The 25,286-nt window shown below is 45.3% G+C and overlaps 1 protein-coding gene across 4 annotated transcripts in view; it reads left to right on the forward strand.

Moving 5' to 3' along the window:
* The window catches only part of USP24 (ubiquitin specific peptidase 24), a 2,099,319-nt gene that overhangs the window by 1,058,272 nt on the left and 1,015,761 nt on the right, over window positions 1–25,286 (forward strand). For all 4 annotated transcript variants that reach the window (XM_078670143.1, XM_078670156.1, XM_078670149.1 and 1 more), the window contains exons 43-44: window positions 9,836–9,961; window positions 10,695–10,793. In XM_078670143.1, coding sequence (XP_078526269.1) covers window positions 9,836–9,961; window positions 10,695–10,793 — 225 coding nt within the window. The remainder of the gene's footprint in view (window positions 1–9,835; window positions 9,962–10,694; window positions 10,794–25,286) is intronic.

Genomic DNA, 25,286 nt, shown 5'->3' on the forward strand with positions numbered 1-25,286 from the left:
AATCCTTGGGGTTCAGCCCGTTTGAATTGCTCTACGGACATCCCGTCCGGGGGCCCCTCAGCTTGGTCAAGGAAGGGTGGGAGACGGCACCCCGAGAACCACCCCAGGATGTGTTTAGATACATCCTAACCCTCCGAAACCAGACTCTGAAGTTCCGAGCGCTGGCCGAGGCCAACCTCTAGGCGAGCCAAGAGGAGATGAAGCGCTGGTATGACCAGAATGCAACTCTGGTCGAGTTTCAACCGGGCCAGCAGGTCTGGGTGATGTCCCCGGTAAAACCCTGCGCCCTCCAAGATAAATGGACCGGGCCTTTCAAAGTCGTGGAGCGGAAGAGCCAAGTGACATACTTGGTGGAAGTCCATTCCCATCGGAACCCCCTCCGGGTCCTCCACGTGAACCGCCTCAAGCCTCACTTCGTGCGGACGGAGTTGAGTTTGCTCCTGGCCACAGACGACTGGGCGGAAGAGGAAACGGATCCTCTCCCTGACCTCCTGTGTGCCAAGGAGAAAGATGGCTCCGTAGAGGGAGTGAGCCTCTCCCTCCCTCACTCCCCAGCAATGTGAAGACTGCCGCCAACTCTTGGGGCAGTTCTCAGACTTACCTTCTCTGGTCCCCAAGGTCACCGACTGGTGTGTCCACGATGTGGACACCGGATATAGCCCGCCAGTGCGACACAGAGCCTACCGCGTACCCGACCGAGTCCGGACCTGCATCCAGGCCGAAGTCTCAAAAATGCTCACCCTGGGGGTGGTCGAACCTTCCGACAGCCCCTAGGCCAGCCCAGTGGTACTGGTCCCGAAAGCCGCTGCCCCTGGCGTCGCCCCCGAACTAAGGTTCTGTGTGGACTACCGGGGGTTCAACGCAGTCACCCGAGCAGACGCCCACCCTATTCCCCGCGCAGGCGAGCTCATTGACCACCTAGGGTCTGCTCACTACCTAAGTACCTTCGACCTGACCTGCGGCTACTGGCAAATTGGGCTCACAGAGGGAGCCAAGGAGCGGTCCGCCTTCTCCACCCCGGACGGGCACTATCGCTTCCGAGTGATGCCGTTCGGGATGAAAAATGCCCCGGCCACCTTTCAAAGACTAGGAAATCGAGGCTGGAAGAGTTCAGCGCAGCATATCTGGACGATATCGGGGTGTTAAGTTCACAATGGAGCGAGCACCTCCGGAGGGTGTTGCTGGCCCTGCGCCAGGCAGGCCTGACAGTGAAGGCTAGCAAGTGCCAGATTGGGCAGGGGTCAGTGGTCTACCTAGGGCACCAGGTCGGAAGCGGGCAGCTCACCCCTCTCCAGCCTAAGATCGATGCCATCCTGGCCTGGGAACCACCCACCACACAAACCGAGGTCCCAGCCTTCCTGGGCCTCACCGGTTACTACCGGAGGTTCATAAAAAGTTATGGCAGCCTAGTGGGTCCCCTCACAGAATTAACCTGCAAGAAACAGCCCAAGAGAGTGCAGTGGACCCCCTCCTGCCAAGAGGTGTTCGACGCCTTAAAGACCGCCATGTGTACTGCCCCCGTGCTCCAAGCCCCTGACTACTCAAAAGAGTTTGTAGTCCAAACCGACGCTTCCGAGCATGGCATTGGGGCCGTACTGTCACAACTCAATGAGAAAGGCATAGATCAGCCCGTCGCATTCATTAGCAGAAGGTTACTGCCCCGAGAACAGAGATGGAGCACCATCGAACGAGAGGCGTTCACCGTAGTCTGGGCCCTCAAGAAACTACGACCCTCCCTGTTCGGAACCCACTTCCGAGTGCAAACAGATCATCGACCCTTACGGTGGCTCATGCAGATGAGGAGAGAACCCCAAACTGCTGCGATGGTCAATCTCCCTCCAGGGGATGGACTTCACAGTAGAACATCGCCCTGGTACTGACCACGCCAACGCTGACGGCCTCTCCAGATTCTTCCGCCTCAGCGAAGAGAACCCCCAAGAGGATGGGTAGTTCTCCCCGACTTTCAGCTGGGGGGGACGCGTGTTAGACCCAGCCTCGTGGCGTGGTCCTCCCTGACCCGTAGTGACCCAACCATGACCCGTGCACCACACCAGACCCCTGATTATCACGGCCTACCCGACCATTCCCTCCATGATCCACACCCACGACACTGGACTTCCCCGTCCTCCCCCTCCATCTTCCCGGTACCGGACGCACCCAAGCCCTATAGGCCCCAAAGGCTCCTGGTGCCCATTCCCCTGCACCTAAGATGGCCGCCCCTGGCCCCAGCGCAACCTCGGCCTAGAGGCGCCATACCCGGCTGGGGGGGTAGAGCGCCCCCGTGAGCGAGAGAGGGAGGAGCAGTTTGATCACACCTCCCACCTCCCCTCGAGAGATGGGTTTCGATTGCCCATCCGGCCTCCCTGAGGGCTGGCGCCAAGCCTGCTGCGTGTCTGGGATCCCACCAGACCCAACTTGAAGGGATGAAAGGGGCCGCGTGGGAGGAACCCCCAACAAACAGCTCCCAGGTGCTAAGACCCCTGCCTGTGAGGACTCCGGACATCAAAGAGAAGCAGTCATATATCAAGGGGTGCTCTGGGACGATCAAGTTAGTTGAATCCTGGAACTGCGAGAACCCTGCTGACATCGTCGCGGCTCCTACCCGGCAGAGAAGGACTTCTGCCCGAAACCATCTGAGCCCTGCTGACATCGTCGCGGCTCCTACCCGGCAGAGAAGGACTTCTGCCCGAAACCATCTGAGCCCTGCTGACATTGTCGCGGCTCCTACTTGGCAGAGAAGGACTTCTGCCCGGAACCATCTGAGCCCTGCAGACGTGGTCGCGGCTCCCTCGCAACTTTGAGAACACCTGAGCCCTGCTGATTAGATCGCGGCTCCCCTTAGACCGCAAGAACTGCCACGTCCTTGCTCGAGCCCTGCGGACGTAGTCGCGGCTCAGAGACTATCCTGATCCGGCTGGACCCAAGATCTACTCGTATCCCCCAGCTCGAGGATTGAGAGCTGTGCGCCGGATACGCCCCTAAATCTATTTCGAACATTAAGACTGTCCCGCTACCCCAACCCCTACCGAGACTCTTTGAGCCCTTGCTCTACTTGTACATAAGAATCCTGCAGATCATAAAGATCCATTTACTTGAAATATAAAGAATACGTTCTCCTGAAAACCTACAGTGTGGTGTCCCTTTGTCGAGGGGTGCTAGCTCAGCGATTGCGATCCTAGATTCGAGACTCTCCCCCTGAAGGGTCTCCTGCCAGTGCTCGGCAGCGTTCCTAGGAGAAGCGGGTCACAGGGTGGTCAGGTACATATTCTGGCCTCCCCTGGGATCGCCCCTTCTAACAATAACCAAATCATGGTTGGGAGAGGATATGGCTCCAATCCTGCATGAAGCCATTCCTCTAGGCTATCAAATAATCACCCAAAATCGTATAGCCAAAAAAGGAGGTGGTCTAGCTGTTGTATTCAGGCAAACAATACATATCACTAAAGTTGACAACATCTCCATAAAGAATTGTGAGGCTCTTCTAACAAGATGCAATCCTACACCGTCTTCCACCTGTAACTTCCTGCTCCTTTACAGACCTCCACCTAGCAAGGCAACATTCCCAGACGCACTTCTAGACAGTTTCAAACCTGATAACAATACACTCCAACCTATGCGTTCTGGGTGACCTTAACATTTGGTTTGATAAAACCAATATGACCCATCAAAAACAATCACCGGCCTAGACCTCTGTCCGCTACAAACTTTCAAGGCAATTCTTTTAACAACCTCTGCTGCCATTCCAGTAAGAAGAATCATCAACGATTCCTTAACTACTGGAATATTTCCAGAAGAACTCAAAGTCATACATACGCCCTCTACTGAAGAAAACAAACTTGGACCTGCGGAACCCTGACAACTACAGACCCATTACAAATGGACCTTTCCTGGGCAAACTGATAGAAAGAGCAGCTTTCGCCCAGATGTCACAATTCATTGAAGAGAATGACATACTTTCAGATTTCCAAACAGGATTCCATCCGGGAAGAGGCACTGAATCTGCCCTCCTTTGCTTTGGGATGACCTAAAGAATACAGTTGACCGCAACTCCTGCGCTACTCCTCTTGGACCTCTCAGCTGCCTTTGACACGGTTGACCATGAATCTCTGAAACAAAGACTTTATGAAGCCGGCATAGAGGGAACTGCTCTAGACTGGATCGCGTCCTACCTTCGAAACAGAACTAATGTCATCCATACCCCACCTTTCTCGTCCAAACCGTACTCCGCAAAAGCAGGGGTCCCTCAAGGTTCTATCATCTCGCCCATGCTTTTTAACATCTACATGAAGTCTTTACCAGTACTGATCAATAAATGTCACCTCACGTGCTACAACTATGCAGATGACACGCAAATATTCCTTCAACTGGAATGACCCAAAGACATTGGAAAATCACCAATTTTCAGCTGTCTACGAGCCGTGGATCAGTGGATGACTTGGAGCCATCTCAAATTGAATGCTTCAAAAACTGAAATACTCCTGTGTGGCGATTGGAAAAATTACAACCCGCTTGCCGCATGGCCTGATGAACTGGGATCACTGCCTAAAGTAATGAAGGAAGTAAGAAACCTCGGAATGACCATGGACTCCAAGCGGTCGATAAATACCCAAGTGGAATAAAAACGCTGCGACGAATTTTCCCTCATTTGCGATTTCCAGACAAGGTCCAAGCTACCATCTCTCTTGTTCTATCCAAACTCGATTACGCCAATAGCCTCTATCACAGATCACCTTTAACGACCATGAAAAGACTACAACGGATTTAGAACTCGGCTGCCAGACTACTCTTGCATATCAAACCACGAGACCACATCTCCCCTGCCTTGAAAGCCCTGCATTGGTTATCGGCTGCCAGAAGATCCACGTTCAAGTTGCTTTGTATTACCCACAAAGCAATACATGGATTAGGACCACTTTTCATCAGGAATACAATAACCAAACACATTCAACAAAGGAACCTCCGCTCTAAAGGAGCATCTAGCCTCAAAATCCCACCATACAAGATAAAAGCCACAGGTGGCACATCCTTCTCTGTTCAAGCAGCCAAACTATGGAACTCTTTACCCCCAACATAAGCTCCACCGACAACCACCTTATCTTCAGAAAACTACTCAAGATTTAGCTCTTCCCCACATAAGCACCATACGGGAACAGAGATTTACAGCATATCCCTCTGTATATAAGCATTTGTTTTCACTATAGATATGTACCTACCTTTGTGTATTACTCTATAAAACATGTAAAATAATTATGTTGTTAAGAGAAAAGAAAAAATAATAATATTAATCAATAAATAAAAATTATCTTTGGCCTAAATGTACATACTTCCATTGTGCATCTATGTACCTTCCATGTACTTGGATCTGTATGCCTGTTACTTTTCTCCTGAAAAAGCATTCCCGATGCACTACCCTATTTCTCATCCTGTGCCTCTATCAATATATTTAATCTAAATATACTTACTTCCTTTATGTATCTATATACTTTCAATGTACTTATGGATCTATATATTTATCACTACTAATTTAGCATTTCCAATGCACTAGCCTATTTCCCAGCCTATACTTCGCTCAATACATCTTCTAGCCCAACCTTCTGACTCATCTCAAACTTTTCTACTACTCCTTCCAATGCACTACCCTATCTCTCATCCTATACATCTATCAATATATCCTCTACCTCCACTCTCTCATTTATCCCAAACCCCATAACACTACTATGATCGCCAAAATAACTCTTTCTAGACTCTCTCCTGCTCTACCCCTCCTTGCATCATCTGACACCTCTTTTTACTACACCGATCCCCTAAAACAAAACTTTCTAAACTCTCCCCTCTGACTCCTCCCCTCCAAAACTTTTTTACTCACCCAAAAGTCTCTTCCTACTGCTAAGACCAAAAAAAAAAAAATCCTTCACTCTTTTATCCCTCCACTATCCTTTTCAATCAAAATTAACAGACTAACATGTTCACTTCTCAAATTCCATATTCAACTATACTAATATACTGCCCAAAAACTGAATAACATATCTACTATTCCAATTACTTCATATTTATACTATGCTAATTTTCAACACACATCCTTTATGGGTTCCGGAGTGGCGTGCTACTCGCCAGAAAAGCGCTTCAACACCCATCAGGGGTAACAAGTGCTATATGAATACAAATCTTTCTTCCCCTTTTATCCCTCCGCTATCCTTCTCACTCCAAGTAACAGACTAATATCCACCCCTTAAATTACCTCCTATTTCACCATATTAATTCACCACTAATCCTTTATAGGCTTCCTGAATAGCGTGCGTCAACAAGCGATAAATAAATACAAACCTTTGTGCTGCTCTATCCTTCTGCTATCATTCCAAATAACTGACTAACCTATCCACCACTTAAAATGTACTTGCATGTTTCACTATACTAATTCAACATTAATCCTCTATGGGTCCCGGAGTAGCGTGCTACCCGCCGAAAAAGCGCTTCGACGCCTCGTCAGGGGTAGTATGTGCTATATAAATGCAATTACAATACAATACACATCCACCACATCATCAACCACCACATCATCCACCACCACCACATCCACTACATCCGCCGCCACCACCACATCCACCACATCCGCCGCCACCACCACATCGGCCACCACCACATCGGCCACCACCACATCGGCCACCACCACATCGGCCACCACCACATCGGCCACCACCACATCGGCCACCACCACATCGGCCACCACCACATCGGCCACCACCACATCGGCCACCACCACATCGGCCACCACCACATCGGCCACCACCACATCGGCCACCACCACATCCACATCCACCACATCCGCCACCACCACATCCGCCACCACCACATCCGCCACCACCACATCCGCCACCACCACATCCGCCACCACCACATCCACAGCCACCACCACATCCACATCCACCACCACATCCACCACCACATCCACATCCACCACCACATCCACATCCACCACCACCGTATCCACCACCGCCACATCCACCGCCACCACCACCACATCCACCGCCACCACCACCACATCCACCGCCACCACCACCACATCCACCGCCACCACCACCACATCCACCACCACCGCCACCACCACCACATCCACCACCACCGCCACCACATTCACCACCACATCCACTGCCTCCACCACCACATCCACCACCACATCCACTGCCACCACCACCACATCCACCACCACATCCACTGCCACCACATCCACCGCCACCACCACATCCACTGCCACCACATCCACCGCCACCACATCCACTGCCACCACATCCACCGCCACCACATCCACCACCACCACATCCACCACATCCACCACCACTACGTCCACCACCATTACATCCACCACCACCATTACATCCACCACCACCACATCCACCACCACCACATCCACCACCACCACATCCACCACCACCACATCCACCACCACCACATCCACCACCACCACATCCACCACCACCACATCCACCACCACCACATCTACCACCACCACATCCACCACCACCACATCCACCACCACATCCACCACCACCACCACATCCACCACCACCACCACATCCACCACCACCACCACATCCACCACCACCACCACATCCACCACCACCACATCCACCACCACCACATCCACCACCACCACATCCACCACCACCACATCCACCACCACCACATCCACCAGATGCACCACCACCAAATCCACCACATCTAAGTGTGTGTGTGGCTCTGTGTGTGTGTGTGGGTGCAAATGCACTAGGTCTCGCATTTGCGAGAGATTAAGCTATTGGCTTTGTAAATGACAATGCCTTTTATTTATCTGTTTTCAAAACCAACACAAATAAAAAAATTGTCATTTACAATGCCAATAGCTCTAACTTTTGCAAAGGCGAGACCGTTGCATTGTAAATGCTTGTTTAAATGGCCGGTCAAGCGTGTAGCAATGAAACCCATGAGGCGTTGCCTTGAACAGATCAGAACCGAAGGTACTATCAGTCCATGTCTATGTAATAAAGGCCAATTTTATATTGCTTTCCTCCAGTAGTCGAACACATTCCAGGCTGTGTCTAACCAATGATCTGACATTTAGTAAGATAGATACATTTTAAAAGACCCACCTCAGTACGATCAGTCCTTTTTCCTGTTATGCCATCTGGGCTACTAACTGGCAGGTTCAGAATATGCGGGAGAGGTAGCCGACAGCAAACACATAAAGAGCTCTTCATGGCATTGTTAGTTGTATCAAGGGACAACTGGAAGCAGCATTGTTTCATTTTGCCGGGATTCAGTTAATGCAATTCTATGTTGGTGTAGCGCAGTACAGTTGATGTAAAACGGGCAGTGGGACAGGCCCTGTGCCCGGCCGGAGTGTGGACGGGCGCAGACGGGCTTGCCTTAGGCGCGCCTTTAGCTGCCAGCTGCGCGCGTAAGCATCAGCATACGTGCTAAATAGGCCAGCGTGAGGCCACTAGAGTGCTAACCGGTCAAGTGACTCCCTTCCCCCCTTCAATTCCCCCAGATAAAAGAATGAAGAAAGTGTGCAAAGTACAAACCATTAAGATTAGAAAAATTCCCTATATATCACAAATTCACAGGTTTTGAAAAGATTCTAAAAAGGATTCCTACAGTATAGCATTCAATCTAAGGGAGGTCTCACCTGGCGAGCACTACACACAACTTCGCTCAGGGAACCAGCGCTGCGCGAGCGCCTCAGTGTACGTGCTAAATAGACCAGCGTGAGGCCACTTGAGCGCTAACCGGTCAAGTGGCTCCCTTCCCCCATTCAATTCCCCCGGATCAAAGAATGATGAAAGTGTGCAAAGTACAAACAAATAACATGTTAAAAATGCCCCATATATCACAAATTCAAAGCTTTTTAAAACATTCTAAAAAAGGATTCTAGCAGTATTGCGTTCAATCTAAGGGAGGCCTCACCTGGTGAGCATTACACACAGCTTCGCTCAGGGAACCAGCGCTCATGACACTAATAAGCGTGTTCCTTCCTCCAGGTGAACAAAATTACCCAATAAGTTTTATGACTGTTATGCATTAATACATTTTGTACTTTGCATTTCTCCGCCATGTTTTTCATTATTATGATTTTATGCCTTATGGTTTATTCAATTTTAGTTCCTTATTTTATTTTTGTTTCATTTCTATAGGGGGAAGATGTGTTGGGTTGTGTATTGCTCTCTGTGCCTCTCGAGGCATCTGTGTAGTTTTAATTGTGCAGGGTTCTAGAATGGTAGTTGCAGCAGGAGAGACAGTTGGATCCGGTAGCTGGACGGTTGGGTGTATATCAACTCCTATCTTGTTTGGCAATAAACGTATCCTGAATGAACTTACCGACTGGCATCTTTTCATAATACCACGTAAATTTTGCCATCTTTCTTACAGTGAGAAAACATCTTTTTCCTGGGTGCCCTATTAATTATTTTATCCATTAGAAACGTTTGTTCCCAACGTCTGGCTTGAACATTTTCTAGTAACAGTGCCTCCCTATGTGCCCTAGGAATAATGACTTTCGTTGACAAATGTATACTCATCCAGGTACTTTGAGTTTTCTAAGCTTTGTATGTACAATATAACCAAATTTCGTTGTAGTCATGGTACCTGGAATGATTTAAAGGTCAGTTTGCTTTGTATTGTAAATCATACCTTCTTTAATAAACACAATGATGTGCTTTCTGAGGTACCTGCTTTGAGGAACAGCATCAGCCTTAGTGACAACTTAATAGTTTGTTTTAGCTAACTATATTTTCGATGTACAGGACCTTATTGGAAGGAAATGCATACAGTTAATAGCATCAGTCTGTTTTTGTTTTATAAGGCATTACTTTCTATCGATGACGATACAGACAATCCGGATGACAATGTATTCTACCAAGTCCAGTCTCTTTTCGGCCATTTGATGGAAAGCAAGCTCCAGTACTATGTTCCTGAGAACTTCTGGAAGGTATGCTTCCTTTCTCTTATGCGCCATCTGAATATTGCTACTGACATTAATGATATTTTGAAAACAATGCCTCTAATTTGATGGGGTTTTAGGAAAAAGCATATTATATAGTGTGTAATCAGAGCGTACGGAAGTAGTGGGTATTTTGTGGTTCTCGACCAGTGCTAAAATTAACTTTGCCTTCGTATAGTCAAAAGCAGTAAATATATTCAGTCCAAAACAAATCTTCCCATCTCACCCATTGTTTCTGCAGCTTTGGCCATGTCATTAACTGTGGATGCATAGCCATAAATAAGGCGCCACCTGGCAGATACACCACTGATATTTTCAACTGCTGCCCCTTCCTAATTCATGGTTATGTAGTACTGTAGGGAGCGACTGTTAACCTTGCAGAACTGTAGATGTGAACACAGAAAGGAGCTGGTGGAAGGTGACAGGAGAAACCTCTTCTCTCTTTCTGTCTCTTGCTGGCTTCTTTTCTCATAGTGCACTTTGTGAAATACTTTTACGAGTGTTTATTGCATCATGTGGGCACATGCAGTTGATTAAAGTATGTGTGTATGTATATATATATAGATATATTTATTTAACCATACAATACCATACATATACATAGGATTCCCACCCGGAAGCAGAACTCTTTGATCTCACATAACTAGATCGTATTGAAAATAGTTAATTCAAGAGTGTATTGTAATGAGGTCATTTCTTTTGATTCGTGATATATGTTTAGATCTTCAAGATGTGGAATAAGGAGCTCTATGTCCGGGAACAACAAGATGCTTATGAATTCTTCACTAGTCTTATAGATCAAATGGATGAATACCTCAAGGTACCGTATTTGTCCTCATATTAGAATGCACTCATATCTGTTATTTTAACTTAAAAAAGAAAAATACTGTCAATGTACATGTCAAAGAGATACCCATTTAAGAAGGTCCCTCAACTATTCACAATCCTGAGAGTATTAATCTTCCCTTGTATGCTGTCTTTGCCTTCTTTGCAGATTTTCTTTTCTCTGAGTTTTGTGAGTTTAGGAAAGCATTTTGTAAGAGGACTTCTAGGCTTTCCAGCACTCTCCCAATGACTTTTAAACCGATGTTGTAATTCAGTCTGTAAGATAGGGAAACATGATCTGTAGCATTCACAGACCCAGGTGATTATCAACTAGTTGATAATAATTGAGCCCACGGACTCAACTCAAGCAAATATGTATGTTATTTTTTTCCTATTCCTGCTCAGTTGCAATATAAAGCATGCACAACCATAATGGGTTTCAATACGGGTATGTTTTATATAATTGTCTCTCAGTTTTATTCTATGGCGTTTAATTTTTCTTGTCATTCTGTTATTAAAACCATTTGTGTTGTAGTAAAGGGGTATGTTCTATTGGATTTGCCAAAATGTGTATTTATCGCCTTTAGTTGGAAATAAAGCTTTCTATTGTATTCAAAACATCACGCTTTCCAAAAGAAGTTTGTGTGATCGTTTTTTCAGTATTAAAACACGCGAGACAAAGTGGTTTATTTTACCTTAACAATAGCTTGTTAAAAACAATTATGTAGCCAAGCTATGGTACCAGTTAATTATTTTGGTTGGGGGTGGATGGAATCTATGCAGCCAGTCTGATTCTGTATAGCTCTTATAACTTCTTTAAACTTGTAAGAGTTTTCCCAATTGTTTAGCTGCACTTCAAGAATAAGTACTAAGCCATTTATTGCTGATACTTTAATCTGTAACTATCTGCACTGGATGCTGAGATACAATACTGATATACTACTGCATCTACCAGACTCTCCTGTTCAAGCACTCTTTGTTCAAAAACCCATAGACAACAATCGGGTGTTGCTCACAATGATTTTCCATTGTGTATCTGCCTTTGACCACTTCATAAATAAAAATTTAAGGAAGAAATAAATTTTGAAGTGCCCATAATGTTATCTGATTCTGAAGGAGTTTTTTCCTAAAAGGATTTGTGGAAATTTACTTACTATAGGAACACAACAATATTGGGAAATTCAGTAGATAATGAGTCTCCTGCCATTGTGCATTCCAATACTTCTCTCAATAAAAAAAAATGAAATGGTGCTCCAAATTGTGTGTGTGCTGTCACCCAGAGCAGGAAAGGCTCAAAAGCATGACTAAATAAAGATTTCTTTTGAAAGGATTATTCTTAGGATTGACATTTCTGAAAATTGGAGAACCAGGAGTAGTGGCATGTTTTGTATGGATTTTATCACTTTTTCTGTTTCTGAATATCTGCAAACATTATTGTTAGGTTAAAAAATGTAATTTGATCTAATTTCTTTCAAAAATAGCTGCAAAGTTTGTGGGGAATGGCAAAAGTTCTCTCACACAACCTTCCCACAATTCTTCAGATAAGATCACCCTCGCTACTTGTTTGGGAGGGCCTTTTGCCAGGTTTAAGAAATCCACAGCATACTGTGAAGGGAAGAAGAATTGCTTTAGAAAGAGACTTTCATAACGCTGCTTGGCTGGAACATTTGTTCGCAGGGTCAGCCAGGACCAAGGAGTCTGACTAACCCGATGTAAAAGACAAACCTGGGTTGGGGGTTGACCTCTATTTGATGTTTGAAAGGCATTTTCGGTAAGAAGACATTGCAGTATCCTCTCAAACCAAACCACCACACCACTCCGACCCCTACCCACTGTCTACATTTCAGCCCTCCTGTGGAAGCATATGAGGGAAGTTACCTCCCGATCGGCTCCACTTTGGAGGGCAGGAAATGCCCCCAGGACATTAGGATCAGGTTGAATCAAGCATCCAAACAAAGAAAGAGTTGAGGGGGGAAGGAGGGTGACATCTTGTCACTAGACATACCCTGCTATGAGACATAGTCCTTATTCATGGTTCAAAGTCCTGCTTTTTTATATGGATTCAAAATATGCCACAGTCCCCCAACCGCCTTTTGCGTATTTTGAAAACCTGTTATCTAGTTAAATAAAAAAGAATTGTGTAAATAGTTTGTGGCTTAACTAAATACCTAGTGACCACAATAGTGTCTTTACCTCTAAGCCTAAAGGCCAGAGTACAGGAACCTTTCCTTGTACTCACAGTTGCATATTTATATATGTTTAAAGTGATTGAGAAATGTTGTCCTCAAGACGCTTGCTAGCTGTATATTGTACTATTATGGATGCCTCTCAAAGTAAAGAACTATCAAGACAGAGAGTACTATCAATATAACGTATAATATCTGAAAGAGACACGTTAGTGATCGATTCCTTACCTTAGAATTTCCCCCAGGTGTCAGACTGGATCCGGAAAGTTTTCGTCAGCAGTACCCCTGCGAATCGGAGGGAGGGGTTGTGCGGCTCCCCGTCTGTCGTAGGCGTCAAGATCGCCGAGATGATGTCGCTGCTGCCACTTTGATGCCGCCCTTGCGCGCTGATGTCCGTTCTTTCTTTTTCCGCGCCAGCAAGCGCAGACCTGGAGAGAGCGGTACCCCCAGTCAATTTTTTACAGAGTTTTTGGGGACTTTTGTCTCTGTTCTTTTGAGTCTTTGACTCCTGGTTTATAGGGATATCTGAAAGAGACACGTTAGTGATAGATTCCTTACCTTAGAATATCCCCAGGCGTCAAACTGGATCTAGAAGGCTTTCGTCAGCAGTACCCCTGCGCGTCGATAGGCGTCGTCGTTTGGCTCCGCGTGTGTCATTGGCATCGTATTCGCCGAGATGACATTACTGGAGCTACTTAGACGCCCCACTGCTCTGCGTTCCTTGACATCGCCGGCTCCGGCCCCGAGGTCGTCGATGCCAACAGGCCTCCATGGCTCTGGCTGTAGCTCCCCATTCTTGCCGGTGGAACCCGTACGGCCCCCATCAACATCGCCGATGACGGCGGCGCCGATGCTGACACCAGCAGCCGACGCCCGGCATAGACTTCTTTTCCAACGTCGGCACGGTGCCAGAGTGATGTCTCCCGACTCCAATGCCGATGGGGGACTTTTACCCTTTTATCCCCCACGTCCTCGTCCCCTTGTGGAGGAAGGAGAGGACTAGGAGAGGTTTGAAGACCCTCTCGCAGCACAGTGCGAGTCTGTCTCCGACTGGGATGAGGAGGAGGAGGCCGGTGGCCCGGATTACACTCCGGCGCATGGTTTACCATCCCCTTCAGCTACTATTGAGGAGAGTGGTTCCTTTTCCACGGTGCTACTTAGGGCAAACGAGGCTCTTGGCCTCGAGCTCCCTACAGTGGCTGTCAGGACCACTTACTGACTGAAGTGCTTCGGCCAGCTTCCTCCTCTACCGAACCGCTGTTGCCGTTTAATGATGCACTCATTGAGGTTCTTCTGGGCCCTTGGTCCCTGTCCAACACAGGGCTCCCTATGGACAAAGGTGTGGTGAACACTGCCTGTCTCTTGGGCCGCTATTCCCATTCTATAAGGGATGAGGTTGAGCAGGTGCTGCCTCAGTGTCCGGAGGTGGCCCGGACAGTTATCTCCCGAGATGTGGCCAAGTTCACTATACATTGTGATCTTGATACCGCTGATTCGCTGGGTAGGGCGATTTCCACAATGTGGCGCTACTTCGCCTTGCCTGGTTGAGGACGACTGGCTTTTCTGCAGATTTCCAGAATACTGTGAAGGACATGCCCTTCAATGGCATTTGCCTCTTTGGTGATAAGGCGGATTCCACATTCCACATTGGAGCGCTTCAAGGACTCTCAGGCCATGACCAATTCCGTAGGTCTTTCGGCTTCTGATTTTCGTTCCTTTCGAAGCTCCAAAAGGGGCGTGTAAACACATTCATTTCAGAACAAGCCTGCGCAGCAACAGTCCCAGCGCAGAGGCGGAACAGGGGGCCAGCGTGCGGGTCAGTCCACCAACACCCCCGCTGCCTGTGTCTCCACACCTTCTTAGTCCAGTGTTCCAGACGTCAGTGGTGTAGCGGGAATTCCGTTCTCCTACAAAACTGTGCGTAGAAATTCGGAACCTCAGTGAATTAGATCAAAGATAAGCACTATAGACCAGGTTTTTAGATTTTTATGTTTAGTCTGGAAATACACGATTATAAGAAGTTCCCATATATACGTGGCATTTGTTGATTTGAAGGCAGCTTTTGACATGGTTCCAAGGGAAGCCCTATGGAAGACACTAAGTAAGATGGGCGTCCCTGCAAATATCCTTCAAATTTTAATTAGACTTCATGAGAATAACTATGCACGAGTCACATGGGGACCTAATGGTGAAGTTAGCGAGAAAATAAAAATAGCAAAAGGGGTAAGGCAGGGGTGTGTAATGGCACCTACCTAATTCTCCTTGTACGTTAATGACATCCCCGAAACTCTTTTGGGCTGCGAGCATGACTCTCCCAAATTGAGCGGGCAAGCCGTTCCGGCACTGTTGTTTGCAGACGACACGATTTTAATTTCTCAGACACCTAGGGGACTCCAAAACCTTTTAAATACTTTTAGTTTGTACTGTCATGACAAGGGATTAGAAATTAATTCCTCTAAAACAAAAGTTATGACAATCAACCCTCATAAAGGTTTTAATAAGGTCTTTAAGATAAATAACGAACCTATTGAAGAGGTCCCCAATTTTAAATACCTGGGCATTATTTTAGACACACGTCACATGGAAGACGCAATTGGAGAACTCAAAACTAAGGCTGACCCAAAATCAGTGTCCGATTTTAAAGAGGCATAAGAATAGCCATTTTAAAGCAGTCTCACCAGCTATTGAATTATTCAAATATAAAGTACAATCATCCTCACTTTATGGTGCGGACCTTTGGGCTTATGCCTCAAAGGATACTTTTCGAGTGAGGGAAAACTCCTTTATTAGGCAACTTTTAGGGATACCAGGGTCAACACCACTGACACCAGTATTATGGGACCTTAACTTTAGACGTACAGATGACTACGCTTCTCTTCGTCCGCTCCTTTATTGGATCCGTTTATGGTCCGTTGAGGAGCTGACAGATTATAGAGAAGCATTGAAAGAGATATTGGCCATAAGGAATAGCACGCATTTGCCATGGTTAGAGTACGTCAAGAAATGGTTTGAAAAATTAGGGCTAAGTGACTTTTGGTTTGATCCTGATTCCCTCACAAATAGTTCAAAAAAGATTTTGAAGCAAAGGTACTGGGATTATATCAGAGACTCAGTGCTATTAAATCCCAGAACAGGGACCCTAACCTCGAAATTTTTCGAAATTAAAATGACTATGTATTTAGAGCCCCTTATGGATGAAATTTACCCCCCACTGGCCAGAAGCCTATATTTAAAGTTCCGGTATGGTATCTTACAACTAAAAGAAAGGACAACCAGCTGGACCTGTAATAAGGGGTTGGCCGGGGCCGCTGGCTCTGATATATGTGAACTATGCGAGATGAGGTTGAAAGAGGATGAGTCCCATGTTTTATTTATATGCCCAGCTTACCTAAGAGCCAGGAAAAAATGGCTCAAGCCAATCTGTAAAAGGCTAGGCTTCAGACAAATTAAGGTTGGACTTAGAATTTTTAAGGGTGACACTGCACAAACGATTGTGTTTAGCCTAAGTCGTTTTCTCCTATGTGTAGCCTTGATTAGGAGGATGAAAAACCTAACAACTTAAAAACCTAATGAAATAGGCTACTTTACCATGTTTTTACGTTATTGGTCAGCTGCTAAATGTTGTTGCTTACTGTCCTGATGTGTATTCTTCTTTTTAACAAAACAGTTAAATTATTTTTTTATTATTAAATTTGAATATTTAGTGTTCTGTATACTAGAGGGGCCAATCACGATCTAGTCAATTAAGTGGATGGCTTGAAAAATGAACTGAATTTTAGGTATTTTATGCAAAGGAAATGTGTTGATATTTTACCCGCTGCTATTGTTTCATTATGTATTATATTGTAACATGATGTATTATGATTGTATGTTTGTATCTTACAAGGTTTTTTAAACCGAATAAAGATTGAAATGAAAATGAATGAATTAGGGTGCCCCAAAACTCACCTCAGTACCCAAAATCCCCTTACCGAGCTAGCTACAGTGTCTCATTGGTCAGTATAACTTCCCAATGCTTAGACAGACCGGAACATGAACTTAGAATACCTCAGATATCGTGGAACACATGAACACTCTTTCGTTACGTAATCATTTCAAACCAGAACGAGAATCCTGTGTCTGCTGTTGTTGTTGCTTTCCCTGTTTCTGTTTTTTAGGCCAATTTTGTTTCTTGGACTTGGGCTGAACTTATGTTTCCGAGGTCTGCCCCTGGGGTTGCTTCTTCTCTTTGACAGAAAAAGGCTTTAGACCCTTGCTATTGCGACCCACTGTTTTATAAGCAGCCACAACAATCCTCGCGAACTGATGGGGTTTCTCGGCATCGGGGATTGCCGCCAAAGCATTAGCCACCTGAAAGCTCACTGCATCCCCCTTGACATTAGCAAGAATGAGATCGCAAACTATTTCAAAGGAGCCACACAGGCGCATACCCAATTCTACCGCAGCCTCCGGTCCGTGAACGTCTTGAACACGTTTAATGATCGTAGGCAGGACAGCCATAGACTGAGTGCCATAACACCTCGCATAGACCGCCGCAAATGTTTTTCCCCAGGTCTCGGTCAACGAGTTCAGGGGCCAAATCCTTCGGTAAACTAATCGTTAAGCTCCTATGTTTATCACCAGGAGTTGTATTGGGAAATACTGCTTCCAGCTGGTCAAATGTTTCGGCAAGCCAGAAAGGAAAATCATCCTTTTCCTGGGGACGCTTACCCATTACAGCATTGACCATTACAGGACTGAGCTTAAAACCGCCCTGTCCCGCTGGAAGAGCCGGACCCCCCGGGGGCCCACCCGGGAGATGACGACCTATGTATTGCACTAAGGCACAAATCACGGCAATAGAAACTACATGTAGTCTACGAACCTCCGCCAAGGTACAATTGCCGTGTTGAGGATGAGGAGTAAATCCAGCAAAAACAGGCCAATTTGCTCCTGGAATGGACAAAGGACCTAACCTCGGAGCGGTTAAAGAATGGGGTATGGTGCCACCAAACCAAACGCGTTGCTGCCAATGATCAATAGGTACTTCCAGTGCCCTGTACGGAGTATATTCATTCGGCACAGGAGAGGGAGTGTAATTGTGGAACACTCCAGAATTAGCGTCCACAGCAGGAAACGTCACCCACGAATAAAATAGTTCGTATGGGTAAGCTGCATCCGCACTCACCACCAAAATCAAAGCCAAGCCTTCCAAGGGTACCTGGTAAGTCTGCATACGATTGCGTACCGCAATGCGACTATGCTGCGGAATATGAAGTTCAGCGAAGGGTTATGAAAGTATCCAGAAATATGATGGCGCTCTACAGGTAGTGGATAGAGAGTAATTATGAGGTTAAGGTGGTTGGTGCTTCTTGGTCAGAGATAACCCTGGTCTCTGAAGAAAGAAGTGGGAGAGAAGCTCTCCCTCCTGTTTATATGTAAGCAAAGTCAAGCGCACACAACCTTAGTTAGTTCCTAGATTAGGTTATGTATCATTCAATGAAAGGATAAGATCAAACTCCAATTTTCTTGTTCGTTTTTTTATTTGTCTGGTGAGTATTTGTTTCACAAAAAACCAGCCGACACGTGTTTCGTCAATAACGGGGTAGACCCTTGACTCTTCAGGGCTGGGAAGATAAAGTAGAATATGAAACAATACTTTTGGGGGGGTGGTGGTGAATAAAAAAAAAATTGTAAGTACATGGGAGGGTGTATGAAGGCCTGTGTGGAAGGGTGTCATGGAGAGAAAACACAATTAGCTCTAAGGCCAATTGTATAGGCGTGGAAACCAGAAGAATAGGGTGAAAAGGGGGTAGACCGGGTGTGGACATCAAATTCAGAGGGTACCCGAGTAACACATCAATGCATGGTGAGTGTAACCATGTAGTGGTGAGCTGCTGTTCATACTATTACCAATTCCAACAAATGCAGCGACGCAAAAGAAAAAGAAAACCACATGGTGTGTGTCATGTGGGAAAAGGAGGTGACAAGCTGATATTCTCAAACTGTAATATGCACAATGAAGAGCAAATCGTCCTGTGGAGAGAAAAGGAAGGAAAGAAAAATACACACGAGTCATCAATTGGTAGCATAACTGTAGTATGGTGGTGAGTGGTGTGCAGTGCCCTCACATGGGTTAACCTGCAAATTACTTAGGTATCGTTAATCAGTTCATTGGAAATGTTTAAGTTACTAGTCAAAGTCACAGGTATGTCAAATCCAGTAAAATGACGATAGTAGATGTACCTAGGGGGATAAAAAACATAGCAAAATATCCCTAAGAACATTTATGAAGACCAGCATTTAAATATTGCTAACTGTTCATGTGGTCTGAGCTAAATAACACAGACGGCGTATGTGTGTGTGTCATTGTTGAAGAGTATAGGAAACAAAAATTATATAATAAGCGAAGGAGGAAGGTATCAAGGGACTATAAACAAATGTAGTATCGGTTTGTAGTTTTAAGAAGGTAGGTCTGTTATAATTGGTGCCATGGTTAGTGGTAAAAAACATTCTCCGCCATTGGACCATGTTAAACTCAGCTTGAATGCTATATGTAAAAGAGGTTGATGTTGCAATCTGTGTCGGCAATTTACAAAATATACATTATATCTGTGGATGCGCTACCCAGTATTGGTTGATAACATTAGATGCTGGATTTAACAGTTCAGAGTGTGCTGTGGATGGCGGTCTGTTGCTAAACGATGTGCGCTAGGGCTATAAATAAGAAACAATCCCCTATGTTGTGGGTGTACAAGCATCGAGGGGGATGTCAGGTCGTGTTACGATCTAGTAGAAACCGCAAAATAAGCGGTGAGTAATGTCTTTAACAGCATATATATCTCTCACACTGTTTGATTCTATAATAACTCAAAAAAAGCGGAAAAGGCTGCGCAATGCAGGCATACCTGTGAAGTAAGGCTGAGGGCTGTATCTACAGAGGAGGGAAAACAATGGGTAAGGGAAGAGAATGGAAATCTTTACATATATACTCTTAAAGGTAGGGAGGGGAAAAGAACAAATAAGAGCCTGTCGGAGAGTGTCTATTGCCAAAGGCTGGACTCACCGTGGGACCGGTGATAATTCCAACCCGGTCCTGATCGGGTGTACATAATTGAAAGACGCGAGAAGGGAGTGCTTTGGAAGCGTCAATAAAGACTGTTCGAGGTGGCAAGGTCCGCCGCTGGGTACGCGGTCGGTCTTAGAGAGCAAGCCAATCCGCTTGTCCTTGTTTGTAGGCTGTGGTAACAAATAAAATTACCGATAAGAATCATTTGGATGTGCAACGACGTCCGACCCGGGTAGGGGTCTAAAAGAAGAGTAAAGCAATTTCAATCTTAGGGACGCCGTGCCTGTCAATCTTATCTTATTGCCGTGTTACGAGGAAGGGAATTAGTCCGTGGGTTCTCCGGTTTCTGGGACACCGAGTGTGGTGCACACCCGTCTAAATGGGCGATTGTCAGATGACGTTGCTACCCGGCGCATGCGGCCCGCCCATGGAAACTAGAGCGGGCCTCCGATTCTCGAAATAGAGTGGCCAACTAGAAGAAAGACTATAAAGCAAGTGCTGGTAATGAACAGTAAAAATTAGGATTGAACTATTACGGGGCCGGAAGATAAATGATGGAACGGACGCGTAGTTAGTGTGGGGGACATGATGGTATTGTGCCACAATCTATGTTAAAATAATAAAGTGTTGAGATGAGTCGGGCAAGTCTAGGAAAAGGGGAAAAAGGTACGTAATCATGATAATGGGGTGGTAAGACAAAAAGGCAGAAAATAATATGAATAAGAAAAGAGATATAGTAGAAAACACGTATATAGTAAAAGAGAAGATATGAATACAGAAAAGATGGGACCTAGCAGTACTCTTCAAGAGGCTCTTTAGGGATGCGGTTTGGTAAGACTTGTAAGAATTATTAAGTCGAGGGTATAGATTGTGCAATGGTGGGTGTTCATAGTGATCACAAGAAAATTAATAATAAGAATAAGTTATGTTCGATTGTAGAAACAATCCACGAGTTATGGAGTGGAATGAGAGGAGTAGTCTGTCGGAGTTAGGACTAACCGCATAAGGATAAGGGTAAGTTGGAAATGATGAAGAGCCCTGTGTGATGGGCAGTATGTATGTCATGGGCTATGTTGATAGACTCGTTAGTGGAACACTAAAGACAAAAAAATTGAGTGTCAAGGTGAAATGTCAAAGGTATTGTCAAGCTTGTAAATGAGGTTGCCTCGGAAACACCATGGAATTGAAGCTCAGTCCACGACTCCCCCTCACCGGTTCACTCCGCCCCAGACTATATGTATACTGGTAGCAAGAGGTGATGCCCGTGTGGGGAAAGCAGGAAAACAAAACAAGGTAAGGAGGGAAAACAAAATGTCTTCATACACAGTATTCGAGGCAGTCACTTCGAGAGACAGGGAGACTTATGTGACCTTCTCCTAGAAGACAAAGAAGGAAGGTTATAATCAATACTTATAGGGCACGTAAGATTAATGGTGGGAAATGATATATGCAACTACCTGTTTATATACTGGGTGTGTGTGTATTCTTCGTAATCCCCAATGTCCTGTTCTCTCCACAGCACAAAAGTAAATAGGGACAAGAATGCCGGTACACCCTAAAATTGTAAGCATATAGTATAAACCCTGAAGTGTAATCTCTATAAGGATATAAGAATGTAGACTCTTTAGGATACCTCAGTGAAGGAAGGAAGGACGGTATTCTCCTGTTGTCTTCACAAGAGACGATAGAGGTTAAAAGATACTGTGTATGCCCTGTAATGCAAGATGCGCAATAAATCAATATGGTGAACCCCTACTAGTTACTTCTCTATTAGGGAAGTTCATACAATCTTCTGTTACCTGTGTGGGGTGTAGTACAAACTTATAGAGGATCGTAGATATGCAGGAAAATAATGAATTCCTGTTAAATGTAAATGGAGCAATTCACTCTTGCTCAGACTTGCTAAAGAAAATACTAACTAATAGGCGAAACACTGATTCCAAAACACGGAACCTACAAGAATCAAAACTAACTCAAGATACACTGCTGCCGTCTCAGTACTGGCTAAATAACAGGCCGGATCCGAGACACGAATACCTGCAGTGTAATAATACACGAAGAGTCAAAGAGGACAGGAAGCGCCGATTGCAGGACCCGACGAGACCCCTATACGCCACCACCGTGACCCGGAAGAGACTCTGGACTTCTGACCCGGAAGGAACGCGAAGCGTTCTGTAAACAGTGAGGAAGGTTTTTAAACGTGTTGCACGCATGCGCCAACCTCCGCGCATGCGCTTAGAACATCATCGTCATCTTGCCAACCATTGCCCTCGGGAGAACTGCCAACCACGAACCTGCCGTTCATGCAGACACGACAGGTATGAGGTCGTGTTGTGAGACATAATTTTACATTCTCGGCATGAATACAGCAATGATTAGATTGCCAAATTAGCAGAAATTTCTCAAATATTGATGGTTCAAAAGTCACAAGAAATAATGCAGTTCTTCATCAGTGTTCTGGCCATGCTTAAGACTTTGTGTTCGCATGATCCAGATTGCTTCTTGACGTCTTAGTCTTAATTCACGATTACCGCCTCTTGCATGAGCTTCAATCACGTCTATGCCATAGAAGATGAATTTTTTGTTAGAGCCTTGTGATGGGCATGTGGCCATGTGGATGGCCATAGGGTAGCGAGCATCTTGTGTGAAAATGGCACGTGCATGTTCTCTGATTCGTTCTCTCAGAGGTCTGATGGAGCTGCCTATATATTGACTTTGGCAGAGGCATTCTATGATGTACACTGTGTATCTGGTGTCACAAGTTATGTTCGCGTCAATTTTGAAGTCTTGTTTGTGGTATCCTTTGAAGGACTTGGTGCCATGTTTTGCCCAACGGCACATACTACAGCACCCACATTTGTAGAAACCTTTTGATTTTTTTGTTAGCCATGAAGTAGGTTTCGCTGTCCGTGGCATGGTAGGACATAGCCTAGTTCTGAGGTTTTTCCCTTTACGATAGGTAATTTGAGGTCTGTTAGTGATTGTATCTTTCAAGGCTCTGTCGGCTAGAAGGATCCCCCAATGCTTGTTGAGGCTCCTTCGTATTATCTGGCTGATCTCATTGTAGTCCAAGATCAGTCTCACTGGTTGTTTATTCTCCTTATGCTTGGTCTTGTTTAGCAGTGTCGTTGATCTTTCAACATGTTGTATTTTTCTTTTTGCTCCATCAAGAATGTTCTGTTTGTAACCTCTTTTTGAGAAACGTTGGGTCATATCTTCAATGCATCTTTCAAATTCAGCGTTCTCGCTACAGTTTCTTCTTGCACGTATATACTCTCCATATGGGATGGTGTTGATTTGGTGAGTAGGATGTGAACTGTCTGCATGAAGTGTCACATTGCAGGCTGTTTCCTTCCGGAACAGACGACTATGTAAGGTATTGTTCTTGATATATAGCTCTACATCTAAAAAAGTTACGTTCGTCGTGCTGATGTTGCTGGTAAACTTCATATCCATTTGGTTGTTATTGAGGTGTTCACAAAATTCCAGAAGAGAGACATGTGATCCTGACCAGATTAGCAGGCAATCATCTATGTACCTTCCCCAATATATTATATTGTTAATCCATGGTTTTCCCTTGTTGCCCCAGATGTATTCAGCTTCAAGTGTGCCCATGTACAAATTTGCAAAAGAAGGGGGGAATCTAGACCCCATAGCCACGCCTCTTGTTTGTCTGTACCACGTTTGGTCATAAAGAAAGAAATTATTCATCAGAATGATGTGCATCATCGTGGATAGCATTTTGGTATGTTCAAAGAAAGTGATGGATCTATTGTTTAGGCACTCGTTGACTGCTGCCAGACCCATTTCCGGATTGATGGACGTATAAAGTGAGACAACGTCTAATGTGGCCATGATTAAATCTGGTTGCCATTCAATGTCCGTCAGGATGCTCAGGATGTGCTTAGTGTCTTGAATGAATGAAGGGAGGTTTCTTACCATTGGATTTAGGAAGACGTCAACATACTGGGCTAGTCTTTCCGTTGTTCCCCCTATACCGGACATGAACAGTTAGCAATATTTAAATGCTGTACTTCATAAATGTTCTTAGGGATATTGTGCTATGTTTTTTATCCCCCTAGGTACATCTACTATCGTCATTTTACTGGATTTGACATACTTGTGACTTTGACTAGTAACTTAAACATTTCCAATGAACTGATTAACGATACCTAAGTAATTTGCAGGTTTATTTATTTTTATTTATTTGAAAGTTTTATATAGCGCGAACAAGATCTTTGCAGATAACAGCGCTTTACAGAGGCAGGTGTAATCATCATCAAGATCATCAAGTTCATGTACATAGCAAAAATATTACGTATAGTACAGGTATGAGGTAGCAAGGCATAGTTGGAACATATGACAACAAAACGCTGTAAATATACAGAGATGGAGAAAAAAAGGATCTAAGCACTTTAGACTAATATAAGTCAAAACACACGTGCAGAGGAATATATAGGCTATATCATAATAAAATACTGGAATACTGTTCGCAGTGTAAGTCAAACGCATTGTTCAAGTGTATTTAGCCATAAGGATACTTTTGACTTCTTTCTTAAAAAGAAGGGAGGAGGAGATGAGCCTCGTTTCAGGAGGAAGTGCGTTCCAGATCCTGGGCGCCATTCCAGAGAAGGAGCGTTTGTAAGTTTTTTCCTTCCGGAATCTTCGCGGTTTCAGCAGAAGATTGTTTGTGCTCCTGGTAGTTCTGGACCCGCCGGAAATTGTCAACTTATGAGTGAGGTAGCTGGGTGATTTCAGGTGAATAGCCTTGTGCGTCATGCAGGCAATTTTCAGCTGTATTCTTGCTTCAAGGGGCAGCCAGTTCAAGGATTTGCAGTCAGGGGAGATATGCGAGTGTTTTTTTGATCCAGTGATGAGTCTCGCTGCCGCATTTAGTGACGCTCTGAGGGGTGCAGTTGTCGTTAGGGGGAGGCCGCAGAGGGCCACGCTGCCGTAGTCTATGCGAGGAATGACTAGAGCTTGTACTGCTGTTTGGAAGTCTTTAGCCGGAAGGAAGGGTTTCAGTTTCCTCAAGGTATTTATTTGGAAGTTCGCCCCCTTGGTAGCCTTGCTGATATGCTGCTGCATGTTGAGGTTGGTGTCAAGTGTTATGCCTAAGGATTTTGCTGAGTCCACGATGGTCGGTTGGACATTGAGTGCTGTTAGGTGCTTAAGCCATGTTTGAGCGGAGGATATTTTCGAGGGAGGTGAGATTAGGAGGAACTCAGTCTTCATAGCATTGAGTTTGAGGTGG

Source organism: Lissotriton helveticus, chromosome 1_2 (assembly GCF_964261635.1).
Source record: "Lissotriton helveticus chromosome 1_2, aLisHel1.1, whole genome shotgun sequence".
NCBI lineage: Eukaryota > Metazoa > Chordata > Amphibia > Caudata > Salamandridae > Lissotriton > Lissotriton helveticus.